The sequence below is a fragment of the Taudactylus pleione genome, unplaced genomic scaffold, assembly GCF_031769625.1.
Source record: "Taudactylus pleione unplaced genomic scaffold, aTauple2 ptg001178l, whole genome shotgun sequence".
NCBI classification, from domain to species: domain Eukaryota; kingdom Metazoa; phylum Chordata; class Amphibia; order Anura; family Myobatrachidae; genus Taudactylus; species Taudactylus pleione.
Window position 1 is genome coordinate 96,161 of NW_028285579.1, and position 15,403 is coordinate 111,563.

Here is a 15,403-nt window from a genome sequence, read left to right on the forward strand (position 1 = left end):
ACGCTATTACTAATACTACAGGAGGAATAACGCTATTACTAATACTACAGGAGGAGTAATACTCTTAGTAATACTACAGGAGGAGTAATGCTATAACCAATACTACTGGAGGAGTAACACTATTACTAATACTCCAGGAGTAACATCCCTACTACAGAATCCCTACTACAGGAGGAGTAACACTATTACTAATACTACAGGAGGAGTAACACTATTACTAATACTACAGGAGGAATAACGCTATTACTAATACTACAGGAGGAGTAACACTATTACTAATACTACACGAGGAGTAACACTATTACTAATACAGTGTCAGGAGGGCCCCCACACACAGCTGGATCACCAGTGCAGGGGCCAGTTAGAGCGGCGATATGCCGCAGTAACGGTAGCTCCAGAGTCGCCGCTTCACATCCCCACATGGCTGCGTACAAAAATCAGCAAGTCCGGGGTGAGATCGGGCTGCGACAGGAGGTGCCGTTGCTAACGTTTCCATGCCATAGCAACAGCAATTCGTCCTACTCGCGGTTATTTGATTGACCCATAGGGGTCAATCCTATTATTAGGTGCGAATTACGAGTTGCCATTTGCACTTCTAATTAGCACAGCGAATTCATTGTGCATCCAATTAGCGACTTGCACTGATCAGTCAGACCGAATTCACAGCTGTCCACTCGCACCTCCCGGAGGGGCTTTATTTTAAGATTAAAATGTGGGGACACCCCCCTAATGACTAATTAGGCAATTGGAAGTTTCCAATTAGCTTAATTAGTCAATAATTGTGTCATTTTTGGGGGTAAAAAAAAAAAAAGTCCTCAAATTACCCCAAAATCAACAATTACGTTTCGTTTAGGCCCCAAATTACAATTATTTTTTAGTAGAAAAATTATTGTTTTTATCATTTTTTATTTTCAATTTTTGAAGGTGTCCTCAGAGCACCCCGATATCACCCTTTTTCCTACTTTTTTTTTGCATTTTTCGTTTAATTCGTTTGAGCTTAAATGAAAAAAGTTTCTCTTTTTAGCATTTTCTTGCATTTAATAACCCACAAATCAGCCATTTGACACCATTACAACCTACAGTCCTTCCTAATGGCCACAAACAGCCGTCTATACCGTCCTGCTAAGGAAATGATCCATTTTGGGGGTTCAGAATGGTCTCCCCACGTTTTTATTCATTTCTCGCAATTCTCTATTGGCAGTCAATTCGCGCGCCGCCCCTAGTAGTCATTTTTGATTGCAGATTTCTCGGCAGCGCGCTTTCCTGCGAAGTGTACGCGTTTCAGGAAACAAACTTGCTACTCGCACCTAATGTGATTGACCCCATGGTCTTTGTACAGGAACATCACCACTGCTTCCTGCTCATTACTTCCGCCCTGCGGGGGGGGGGGGGGGATAACGCAGACGAGACTGCGGACGCAGACCTCGCCGGACACGTTGCAGAAGGTAAAGCAGAGGCGAGCACTGGATTCCCGGGACGGCCCCCCAGTAGAGGAGGTTAGAGGCACCGGATGTACAGAAGGCTGCAGGGCGGGTATAGTGAGGGGTGCCACTAGGTGTCAGGGATTTCTGGCAGATCCAACATGTCAGGGTTGGAATAATGGTTTCTTTGAAGTTCCTGGAACATCAGCGACTCTGAGGAGAGCTGCCAGCACAGGGCGTGGGGCTCACAGGACAGCTAGAAATCCGCTGTACAAGACGGGAGAACAACTCTGCTCGGCCAGTCTGATGCCCAGGATATAACAGACAAGAACGCTCTGAGCAATGACCGTGCAACACACAGGACTGGTCAGTCCCCACCTCACACATAGGTCAGGCCTACGGGAGAGACCATTAGTCTACCTGCAGCCGGCTTCACCCACACCCGGAAACTGCAGCACAACTAGGAAGACGTGGGGTTTCCCTGTGCAGGAGAGTTACAGGTCATTATAAGGAGATCTAGCCAGAGCGGGAGGGGGGGGGGGGGGGGGGGGGGGAGCGTGGGGCGGGGGGAGGGGCACCTTGGACTCATTTCAAAGATATAATCTAGAATATCTGACAGAAAAACAGCAGAAGCTCAGGAATTTAGGAGTGAAACATTACAAGAAAATGTAAAATATGTTAATAAAAGTCATGTACCTTAACCCTCACAGGTCTCTTCTTCATGTGTCCAGCACTATATAACCCTCACAGGTCTCTTCTTCATGTGTCCAGCACTATATAACCATCACAGGTCTCTTCTTCATGTGCCCAGCACTATATAACCCTCACAGGTCTCTTCTTCATGTGTCCAGCACTATATAACCCTCACAGGTCTCTTCTTCATGTGTCCAGCACTATATAACCCTCACAGGTCTCTTCTTCATGTGCCCAGCACTATATAACCCTCACAGGTCTCTTCTTCATGTGTCCAGCACTATATAACCCTCACAGGTCTCTTCTTCATGTGCCCAGCGCTATATAACCCTCACAGGTCTCTTCTTCATGTGTCCAGCACTATATAACCCTCACAGGTCTCTTCTTCATGTGTCCAGCGCTATATAACCCTCACAGGTCTCTTCTTCATGTGTCCAGCACTATATAACCCTCACAGGTCTCTTCTTCATGTGTCCAGCGCTATATAACCCTCACAGGTCTCTTCTTCATGTGTCCAGCACTATATAACCCTCACAGGTCTCTTCTTCATGTGTCCAGCGCTATATAACCCTCACAGGTCTCTTCTTCATGTGTCCAGCACTATATAACCCTCACAGGTCTCTTCTTCATGTGTCCAGCGCTATATAACCCTCACAGGTCTCTTCTTCATGTGTCCAGCGCTATATAACCCTCACAGGTCTCTTCTTCATGTGTCCAGCACTATATAACCCTCACAGGTCTCTTCTTCATGTGTCCAGCGCTATATAACCCTCACAGGTCTCTTCTTCATGTGTCCAGCACTATATAACCCTCACAGGTCTCTTCTTCATGTGTCCAGCGCTATATAACCCTCACAGGTCTCTTCTTCATGTGTCCAGCACTATATAACCCTCACAGGTCTCTTCTTCATGTGTCCAGCACTATATAACCCTCACAGGTCTCTTCTTCATGTACCCAGCACTATATAACCCTCACAGGTCTCTTCTTCATGTGTCCAGCACTATATAACCCTCACAGGTCTCTTCTTCATGTGTCCAGCGCTATATAACCCACACAGGTCTCTTCTTCATGTGCCCAGCACTATATAACCCTCACAGGTCTCTTCTTCATGTGCCCAGCGCTATATAACCCTCACAGGTCTCTTCATCATGTGCCCAGCGCTATATAACCCTCACAGGTCTCTTCTTCATGTGCCCAGCGCTATATAACCCTCACAGGTCTCTTCTTCATGTGCCCAGCGCTATATAACCCTCACAGGTCTCTTCATCATGTGCCCAGCGCTATATAACCCTCACAGGTCTCTTCATCATGTGCCCAGCGCTATATAACCCTCACAGGTCTCTTCTTAATGTGTCCAGCGCTATATAACCCTCACAGGTCTCTTCTTCATGTGCCCAGCGCTATATAACCCTCACAGGTCTCTTCTTCATGTGTCCAGCGCTATATAACCCTCACAGGTCTCTTCTTCATGTGCCCAGCGCTATATAACCCTCACAGGTCTCTTCATCATGTGCCCAGCGCTATATAACCCTCACAGGTCTCTTCTTCATGTGCCCAGCGCTATATAACCCTCACAGGTCTCTTCTTAATGTGTCCAGCGCTATATAACCCTCACAGGTCTCTTCTTCATGTGCCCAGCGCTATATAACCCTCACAGGTCTCTTCTTCATGTGCCCAGCGCTATATAACCCTCACAGGTCTCTTCTTCATGTGTCCAGCGCTATATAACCCTCACAGGTCTCTTCTTCATGTGCCCAGCGCTATATAACCCTCACAGGTCTCTTCTTCATGTGCCCAGCACTATATAACCCTCACAGGTCTCTTCTTCATGTGCCCAGCACTATATAACCCTCACAGGTCTCTTCTTCATGTGTCCAGCGCTATATAACCCTCACAGGTCTCTTCTTCATGTGCCCAGCGCTATATAACCCTCACAGGTCTCTTCTTCATGTGCCCAGTGCTATATAACCCTCACAGGTCTCTTCTTCATGTGCCCAGCGCTATATAACCCTCACAGGTCTCTTCTTCATGTGTCCAGCGCTATATAACCCTCACAGGTCTCTTCTTCATGTGTCCAGCGCTATATAACCCTCACAGGTCTCTTCTTCATGTGCCCAGCGCTATATAACCCTCACAGGTCTCTTCATCATGTGCCCAGCGCTATATAACCCTCACAGGTCTCTTCTTCATGTGCCCAGCGCTATATAACCCTCACAGGTCTCTTCTTCATGTGTCCAGCGCTATATAACCCTCACAGGTCTCTTCTTCATGTGCCCAGCGCTATATAACCCTCACAGGTCTCTTCTTCATGTGCCCAGCGCTATATAACCCTCACAGGTCTCTTCTTCATGTGTCCAGCGCTATATAACCCTCACAGGTCTCTTCTTCATGTGCCCAGCGCTATATAACCCTCACAGGTCTCTTCTTCATGTGCCCAGCACTATATAACCCTCACAGGTCTCTTCTTCATGTGCCCAGCACTATATAACCCTCACAGGTCTCTTCTTCATGTGTCCAGCGCTATATAACCCTCACAGGTCTCTTCTTCATGTGCCCAGCGCTATATAACCCTCACAGGTCTCTTCTTCATGTGCCCAGCGCTATATAACCCTCACAGGTCTCTTCTTCATGTGCCCAGCGCTATATAACCCTCACAGGTCTCTTCTTCATGTGTCCAGCGCTATATAACCCTCACAGGTCTCTTCTTCATGTGTCCAGCGCTATATAACCCTCACAGGTCTCTTCTTCATGTGTCCAGCACTATATAACCCTCACAGGTCTCTTCTTCATGTGTCCAGCGCTATATAACCCTCACAGGTCTCTTCTTCATGTGCCCAGCGCTATATAACCCTCACAGGTCTCTTCTTCATGTGTCCAGCACTATATAACCCTCACAGGTCTCTTCTTCATGTGTCCAGCACTATATAACCCTCACAGGTCTCTTCTTCATGTGTCCAGCACTATATAACCCTCACAGGTCTCTTCTTCATGTGTCCAGCGCTATATAACCCTCACAGGTCTCTTCTTCATGTGTCCAGCACTATATAACCCTCACAGGTCTCTTCTTCATGTGTCCAGCGCTATATAACCCTCACAGGTCTCTTCTTCATGTGTCCAGCGCTATATAACCCTCGCAGGTCTCTTCTTCATGTGTCCAGCGCTATATAACCCTCACAGGTCTCTTCTTCATGTGTCCAGCGCTATATAACCCTCGCAGGTCTCTTCTTCATGTGTCCAGCGCTATATAACCCTCACAGGTCTCTTCTTCATGTGTCCAGCGCTATATAACCCTCACAGGTCTCTTTTTCTTGTGTCCAGCACTATATAACCCTCACAGGTCTCTTCTTCATATGCCCAGCACTATGTAACCCTCACAGGTCTCTTCTTCATGTGCCCATCACTATAACCCTCACAGGTCTCTTCTTCATGTGCCCATCACTATATAACCCTCACAGATCTCTTCATGTGTCCAGCACTATATAACCCTCACAGGTCTCTTCTTCATGTGTCCAGCGCTATATTACCCTCACAGATCTCTTCATGTGTCCAGCACTATATAACCCTCACAGGTCTCTTCTTCATGTGTCCAGCGCTATATAACCCTCACAGGTCTCTTCTTCATGTGTCCAGCGCTATATTACCCTCACAGATCTCTTCATGTGTCCAGCACTATATAACCCTCACAGGTCTCTTCTTCATGTGTCCAGCGCTATATAACCCTCACAGGTCTCTTCTTCATGTGTCCAGTACTATATAACCCTCACAGGTCTCTTCATGTGTCCAGCGCTATATAACCCTCACAGGTCACTTCTTCATGTGCCCAGCGCTATATATAACCCTCACAGGTCTCTTCTTCATGTGTCCAGCGCTATATAACCCTCACAGGTCTCTTCTTCATGTGTCCAGTACTATATAACCCTCACAGGTCTCTTCTTCATGTGCCCAGCGCTATATAACCCTCACAGGTCACTTCTTCATGTGCCCAGCACTATATAACCCTCACAGGTCTCTTCTTCATGTGCCCAGCACTATATAACCCTCACAGGTCTCTTCTTCATGTGTCCAGTACTATATAACCCTCACAGGTCTCTTCTTCATGTGCCCAGCACTATATAACCCTCACAGATCTCTTCTTCATGTGTCCAGCGCTATATAACCCTCACAGGTCTCTTCTTCATGTGTCCAGCGCTATATAACCCTCACAGATCTCTTCTTCATGTGTCCAGCACTATATAACCCTCACAGGTCTCTTCCTTCTATGCCCAGCACTATATAACCGTCACAGGTCTCTTCTTCATGTGCCCAGCGCTATATAACCCTCACAGGTCTCTTTTTCTTGTGTCCAGCACTATATAACCCTCACAGGAATCTTCTTCATGTGTCCAGCGCTATATAACCCTCACAGGTCACTTCTTCATGTGCCCAGCGCTATATAACCCTCACAGGTCTCTTCTTCATGTGCCCAGCGCTATATAACCCTCACAGATCTCTTCTTCATGTGTCCAGCACTATATAACCCTCACAGGTCTCTTCCTTCTATGCCCAGCACTATATAACCCTCACAGGTCTCTTCTTCATGTGCCCAGCACTATATAACCCTCACAGGTCTCTTCTTCATGTGCCCAGCGCTATATAACCCTCACAGGTCTCTTCTTCATGTGCCCAGCGTTATATAACCCTCACAGGTCTCTTCTTCATGTGACCAGCGCTATATAAACCTCACAGGTCTCTTCTTCATGTGTCCAGCACTATATAACCCTCACAGGTCTCTTCTTCATGTGCCCAGCACTATATAACCCTCACAGGTCTCTTCTTCATGTGCCCAGCACTATATAACCCTCACAGGTCTCTTCTTCATGTGCCCAGCACTATATAACCCTCACAGGTCTCTTCTTCATGTGCCCAGCACTATATAACCCTCACTGGTCACTTCTTCATGTGCCCAGCACTATATAACCCTCACAGGTCTCTTCTTCATGTGCCCAGCACTATATAACACTCACAGGTCTCTTCTTCATGTGCCCAGCACTATATAACACTCACAGGTCTCTTCTTCATGTGCCCAGCACTATATAACCCTCACAGGTCTCTTCTTCATGTGCCCAGCGCTATATAACCCTCACAGGTGTCTTCTTCATGTGCCCAGCGCTATATAACCCTCACAGGTCTCTTCTTCATGTGCCCAGCGCTATATAACCCTCACAGGTCTCTTCTTCATGTGCCCAGCACTATATAACACTCACAGGTCTCTTCTTCATGTGCCCAGCGCTATATAACACTCACAGGTCTCTTCTTCATGTGCCCAGCGCTATATAACCCTCACAGGTCTCTTCTTCATGTGCCCAGCGCTATATAACCCTCACAGGTCTCTTCTTCATGTGCCCAGCGCTATATAACCCTCACAGGTCTCTTTACATGTTTACTGGGCACCTGCAATTCACTGATACTTCCCAGGCCCTGTAATGGTAACTTGGCAGTATACAGAGCCAGCAGGTAGCGCCCCCTCCCCCTTGCTGATGTCTGTGGCTCCTGATCCGTCACCCATAAATCTGGTGCTGCTACTGGTGTCTGTTTATAGCAGTCAGCTCAGCTGTGACACATTACAGGACCCTGCGCTTCCCCCCCTATACATTAGCACACATTCCTACCAGGGTCTCATCGGGGTTAACCTTGTAACCCCCTCAGAACACACTGACCACAGGGGCTCTACAGATGGCCAATAAATCAGAATTATGCCCTAGTGTGTCCCGTGGTACTATTGTAAGTGTCAAAGTCAAACAGTCAGCAAAATAGGAGGAGACAGACACACAGCACTCAGCATACAGACACAGAACAGTACAGACTGTACAAGAGCTTGCAATCTACTTTTAAATAAATACAGCATCTCCCGGACATGGACGTACCACCATTTACTGTGTTTTGGGGAGACAGAGGAGGCTACAGACCGATCACTGCTCACACAGTGCAGCACCTATACACAGAGTCTCCTGATCATGGGAGTACCACCATTTACTGTGTGCGGGGAGACTCTGATGCAGCTACACACAGATCACAGTGTAGGCCCTAAATACTACATATATCGGACATAGGAGTACCACCATTTACAGAGTGTGGGGAGACGTGACTGCAGACAGGATCAGTCAGATCACACTGCAGGCCACAAATACAGCATCTCCCAGACACAGGAGTACCACCATTTACAGAGTGTGAGGAGACAGAGAGGAGATTATACACAGACCACTGCTCGCACAGCACAGCACCTAAATACAGCATCTCCCAGACACAGGAGTACCACCATTTACTGTGTGTGGGGAGACTCTGATGCAGCTACACACAGATCACACTGCAGGCTCTAAATACAGCATCTCCCGGACAGGGGAGTACCACCATTTACTAAGTGCGAGAAGACTCACAGACTGCTCACCGTGCACAGGCCCTAAATACCGCATATATCAGACATGGGAGTACCACCATTTACTGTGTGTGGGGGGACAGATCACTGCTCACCGTGCACAGGCCCTAGACACAGCATATAGCTGATATAGGAGTACCACCATTTATATAGTGTGGGGGGACAGATCACTGCTCACCGTGCACAGGCCCTAGACACAGTATATATCAGACATGGGAGTACCACCATTTATATAGTGTGGGGAGACAGATGCGGCTACAGGCAAGATGGGTCAGATCACAATGCAGGCCCTATATACAGCGTCTCCCAGACATAGGAGTACCACCATTTACTGAAACAAAAGTAGAGATTCTTTAAAGGAGGTGAAACCATAGAATACAGAGTATACTTGCGGCTCAGTCTTGAACACCTCCAGCCGCGTGATCCAAGTGCCAGACGCAGATTATGAGGAGAATTCCCAACAAACATCGGGTCAGTGACAGTAACAGCAGCCCCCCCCCCCCCCAACGCTCCATCGCCTGTTACACCCACAGCCCATAACCCGCACGTATAACAGAAATACATATATTCTGTCATTAATAAGAAGAAAGGCGCAGATTTCAGGAGCACACATGGGGTCGCCGTCTATGTGATCATGGCTGCTCCGTCAGGACATGTATGTACACATACAGATTATTCCAATCCCCCCCCCCCCATCCTGAATTCAGATAAAGAAAACAAAGAAAGAAAAGCACAAAGTTGGTTAACAAAACAAGAAAAAAGTTATAAAACAAGGAGATTGGGCGCCTGAGCCCGCAGAGCGAGCAGTGCCAGCGGACGCAGCCTCAGCCAAAGTAAACAGCCCCCAATCCATCCACTCGGCTCATTTCAGCCTGAAACCCAGCCTGGAAAATGGGATTCTGCCTCTCAGAGAAAACACGGCCTTGTCCTACATAAGCATTGGGGCCCGTGCCCAAAATAACAATCCTTTCCTGCATCGCAGGGAGGGGGAGGACTGAGGCTCTTCAGGCCAGCACACATACAGACTGCAAGCTCTTCAGGCCAGCACACATACAGACTGCAAGCTCTTCAGGCCAGCACACATACAGACTGCAAGCTCTTCAGGCCAGCACACATACAGACTGCAAGCTCCTCAGGCCAGCACACATACAGACTGCAAGCTCTTCAGGGCAGCACACATACAGACTGCAAGCTCTTCAGGCCAGCACACATACAGACTGCAAGCTCTTCAGGCCAGCACACATACAGACTGCAAGCTCTTCAGGCCAGCACACATACAGACTGCAAGCTCTTCAGGGCAGCACACATACAGACTGCAAGCTCCTCAGGCCAGCACACATACAGACTGCAAGCTCTTCAGGCCAGCACACATACAGACTGCAAGCTCTTCAGGCCAGCACACATACAGACTGCAAGCTCTTCAGGCCAGCACACATACAGACTGCAAGCTCTTCAGGCCAGCACACATACAGACTGCAAGCTCTTCAGGCCAGCACACATACAGACTGCAAGCTCCTCAGGCCAGCACACATACAGACTGCAAGCTCTTCAGGGCAGCACACATACAGACTGCAAGCTCTTCAGGGCAGCACACATACAGACTGCAAGCTCTTCAGGCCAGCACACATACAGACTGCAAGCTCTTCAGGCCAGCACACATACAGACTGCAAGCTCCTCAGGCCAGCACACATACAGACTGCAAGCTCCTCAGGCCAGCACACATACAGACTGCAAGCTCTTCAGGCCAGCACACATACAGACTGCAAGCTCTTCAGGCCAGCACACATACAGACTGCAAGCTCTTCAGGCCAGCACACATACAGACTGCAAGCTCTTCAGGCCAGCACACATATAGACTGCAAGCTCTTCAGGCCAGCACACATACAGACTGCAAGCTCTTCAGGCCAGCACACATACAGACTGCAAGCTCTTCAGGCCAGCACACATACAGACTGCAAGCTCTTCAGGCCAGCACACATACAGACTGCAAGCTCTTCAGGCCAGCACACATACAGACTGCAAGCTCTTCAGGCCAGCACACATACAGACTGCAAGCTCTTCAGGCCAGCACACATACAGACTGCAAGCTCCTCAGGCCAGCACACATACAGACTGCAAGCTCTTCAGGCCAGCACACATACAGACTGCAAGCTCTTCAGGCCAGCACACATACAGACTGCAAGCTCCTCAGGCCAGCACACATACAGACTGCAAGCTCTTCAGGCCAGCACACATACAGACTGCAAGCTCCTCAGGCCAGCACACATACAGACTGCAAGCTCTTCAGGCCAGCACACATACAGACTGCAAGCTCTTCAGGCCAGCACACATACAGACTGCAAGCTCCTCAGGCCAGCACACATACAGACTGCAAGCTCTTCAGGCCAGCACACATACAGACTGCAAGCTCTTCAGGCCAGCACACATACAGACTGCAAGCTCTTCAGGCCAGCACACATACAGACTGCAAGCTCTTCAGGCCAGCACACATACAGACTGCAAGCTCTTCAGGCCAGCACACATACAGACTGCAAGCTCTTCAGGCCAGCACACATACAGACTGCAAGCTCTTCAGGCCAGCACACATACAGACTGCAAGCTCTTCAGGCCAGCCAGAGCACAGGAGCTGATCCTGCTTCAAGTTTACTACAGAGAGGAAGGTCCATAAAAAATCTGAAGTTACTGGTAAATGTCAGCAGTTGTGTGACGGAGACCTGTGACAGCGCAGTGTACAATCCCAGTATAACTGTCACCTGGGCGTAATAACCGGCAGCTACAGCACAGGTACACACAGTATATACACCTCAGTAATCACACAGTATATACACCTCAGTAATATATATATAGGTATAGAGAGATAACAGCACAGGTACACACAGTATATACACCTCAGTAATCACACAGTACAGGGCAGGGGTGGGGGTCAGTAATATATATATATATATATAGGTATAGAGAGGTAACAGCCTGTTGCAGGGGCCCAGAGCTGCTGCAGCTGAATGAAATGTTTGGCATAACTCTCCCCCCTCCCCGGTAATGTGCAGCCCCCTCCCCTGACATCCCAGGACCCTGCATGGGGAGATCCAGCTCTCTCTCTGGTTCTCATTAGAAGCTGAGACCTAACAAAGGGCGCAGGAGGGAGGGGGGCGCTGAGCAGGGAGCATGAATGGGGGGGACCCTGGGGTGTCAGGGGAGGGGGCTTCCCTAATGATGGGGGGATTAAGTGGTGGCTGCATTGTTCCCACATTAGGGGGGGGGGGGGGAGATAGTGAAAAATGATGGGGACAATGAGATGTTACTGGACTGAATGTGGGGCTGTCTAGGTGGTGGGTGGCAGGCAGATGGGGGCACTGGGTTGGTTGGGGGGCAGTTGGCTAAAGATGGGGGAGGGGGGGGACACTGGAATGAGGGGAGGGGGGGACACTAGAATGAGGGGAGGGGGGACACTAGAATGAGGGGAGGGGGGGACACTAGAATGAGGGGAGGGGGGGGACACTAGAATGAGGGGAGGGGGGGGACACTAGAATGAGGGGAGGGGGAACACTAGAATGAGGGGAGGGGGGGGACACTGGAATGAGGGGAGGGGAGGGACACTGGAATGAGGGGAGGGACACTGGAATGAGGGGAGGGGAGGGACACTGGAATGAGGGGAGGGGAGGGGGGGGACACTGGAATGAGGGGAGGGACACTGGAATGAGGGGAGGGGAGGGGCAACACTGGAATGAGGGGAGGGGGAGACACTGGAATGAGGGGAGGGGAGGGGGAACACTGGAATGAGGGGAGGGGAGGGGGGAACACTGGAATGAGGGGAGGGGGAGACACTGGAATGAGGGGAGGGACACTGGAATGAGGGGAGGGGAGGGGGAACACTGGAATGAGGGGAGGGGAGGGGGGAACACTGGAATGAGGGGAGGGGGAGACACTGGGATGAGGGGAGGGGGGGGACACTGGAATGAGGGGAGGGGGGGGAACACTGGAATGAGGGGAGGGGAGGGGAGGGGGGACACTAGAATGAGGGGAGGGGGAGACACTGGGATGAGGGGAGGGGGGGGGAACACTGGAATGAGGGGAGGGGAGGGGGGACACTAGAATGAGGGGAGGGGGAGACACTGGGATGAGGGGAGGGGGGGGACACTAGAACGAGGGGAGGGGGGGGGGGGAACACTGGAATGAGGGGAGGGGGGGGGGAACACTGGAATGAGGGGAGGGGGGGAGAACACTGGAATGAGGGGAGGGGAGGGGGGAACACTGGAATGAGGGGAGGGGGGGGGGGAGAACACTGGAATGAGGGGAGGGGGGACACTAGAACGAGGGGAGGGGGGGGGGGGAACACTGGAATGAGGGGAGGGGGGGGGGAACACTGGAATGAGGGGAGGGGGGGGGGGAACACTGGAATGAGGGGAGGGGGGAGGAACACTGGAATGAGGGGAGGGGGGGGAGAACACTGGAATGAGGGGAGGGGACGGGACACTGGAATGAGGGGAGGGGGGGGGAACACTGGAATGAGGGGAGGGGAGGGGAGGGGGGACACTAGAATGAGGGGAGGGGGAGACACTGGGATGAGGGGAGGGGGGGGGGGAACACTGGAATGAGGGGAGGGGAGGGGGGACACTAGAATGAGGGGAGGGGGAGACACTGGGATGAGGGGAGGGGGGGGACACTAGAACGAGGGGAGGGGGGGGGGAACACTGGAATGAGGGGAGGGGGGGGGAACACTGGAATGAGGGGAGGGGGGGGAGAACACTGGAATGAGGGGAGGGGGGAACACTGGAATGAGGGGAGGGGGGGGGGAACACTGGAATGAGGGGAGGGGGGGGGGGAACACTGGAATGAGGGGAGGGGGGGGGGAACACTGGAATGAGGGGAGGGGGGACACTAGAACGAGGGGAGGGGGGGGGGGAACACTGGAATGAGGGGAGGGGGGGGAACACTGGAATGAGGGGAGGGGAGGGGGGAACACTGGAATGAGGGGAGGGGGGGGGAGAACACTGGAATGAGGGGAGGGGGGGGGACACTAGAACGAGGGGAGGGGGGGGGAACACTGGAATGAGGGGAGGGGGGGGGAACACTGGAATGAGGGGAGGGGGGGGGAACACTGGAATGAGGGGAGGGGGGGAGAACACTGGAATGAGGGGAGGGGGGGAGAACACTGGAATGAGGGGAGGGGAGGGGGGAACACTGGAATGAGGGGAGGGGGGGGGAGAACACTGGAATGAGGGGAGGGGGGGAGAACACTGGAATGAGGGGAGGGGAGGGGGGAACACTGGAATGAGGGGAGGGGGGGGGAGAACACTGGAATGAGGGGAGGGGGGACACTAGAACGAGGGGAAGGGGGGACACTAGAACGAGGGGAGGGGGGGGGGGGAACACTGGAATGAGGGGAGGGGGGGGGGAACACTGGAATGAGGGGAGGGGGGGAGAACACTGGAATGAGGGGAGGGGGAGACACTGGGATGAGGGGAGAGAGCACTGACCTGGGGTTGCTGCTGTTCCAGTAGACGGCATGCCGGGCCCCGCACACCCGCTCCAGCACCGCGCACACCCACAGCAGCCTCCTGAGCAGCCCCTCAGCCCCCATCTCTGCTCCGGCTCCGGCTCCGGCTGCTGCTGGGATCTGAAAGACCGGACAATGCGATCCCCCCACAGGTACACAGGCCACGCCCACAGGGGCGCAGCTCTAGCCAATCACAGGCTCCACCACAAAGACTACTACTAACTCTCTCACTCTTACACACACATTATACACACACATTATACACACACATTAACATATTATACACACACATACACATACACATATTATACACACACATACACATATTATACACACACATACACATATTATACACACACATACACATACACACATTATACACACACATTAACATATTATACATACACATACACATATTATACACACACATACACATATTATACACACACACATACACATACACATATTATACACATACACATACACATATTATACACACACACACATACACATATTATACACACACACATACACATATTATACACACACACATACACATATTATACACACACACATACACATATTATACACACACATACACATATTATACACACACACATACACATATTATACACACACACATACACATATTATACACACACACATACACATATTATACACACACATACACATATTATACACACACATACACATATTATACACACACACATACACATATTATACACACACATACACATATTATACACACACATACACATACACATATTATACACACACATACACATTTTATACACACACATACACATATTATACACACACATACACATATTATACACACACACATACACATATTATACACACACACATACACATATTATACACACACATACACATATTATACACACACATACACATACACATATTATACACACACATACACATTTTATACACACACATACACATATTATACACACACACAAACACACATTATACACACACACAAACACACATTATACACACACACACACATATTATACACACACATACACATATTATACACACACACAAACACACATTATACACACACACAAACACACATTATACACACACACACACACATATTATACACACACATACACATATTATACACACACACACATATTATACACACACACACATATTATACACACACATACACATATTATACACACACACATACATATACACACACATACACATTTTATACACACACACATATTATACACACACATACACATATTATACACACACACACATATTATACACACACACACACATATTATACACACACATACACATATTATACACACACACAAACACAC

At 49.9% G+C, this 15,403-nt stretch overlaps 1 protein-coding gene across 2 annotated transcripts in view; it reads right to left on the reverse strand.

Moving 5' to 3' along the window:
* The window catches only part of LOC148453333 (ephrin-A2-like), a 28,226-nt gene extending 14,002 nt beyond the window's left edge, over window positions 1-14,224 (reverse strand). The window contains exon 1 of one of the 2 annotated variants that reach the window (XM_088462271.1): window positions 14,002-14,224. In XM_088462271.1, coding sequence (XP_088318397.1) covers window positions 14,002-14,105 — 104 coding nt within the window. In that variant the 5' untranslated portion in view covers window positions 14,106-14,224. The remainder of the gene's footprint in view (window positions 1-14,001) is intronic. The other variant, XM_088462270.1, reaches the window with a different exon arrangement.
* Between the last annotated feature and the right edge of the window lie 1,179 nt (window positions 14,225-15,403).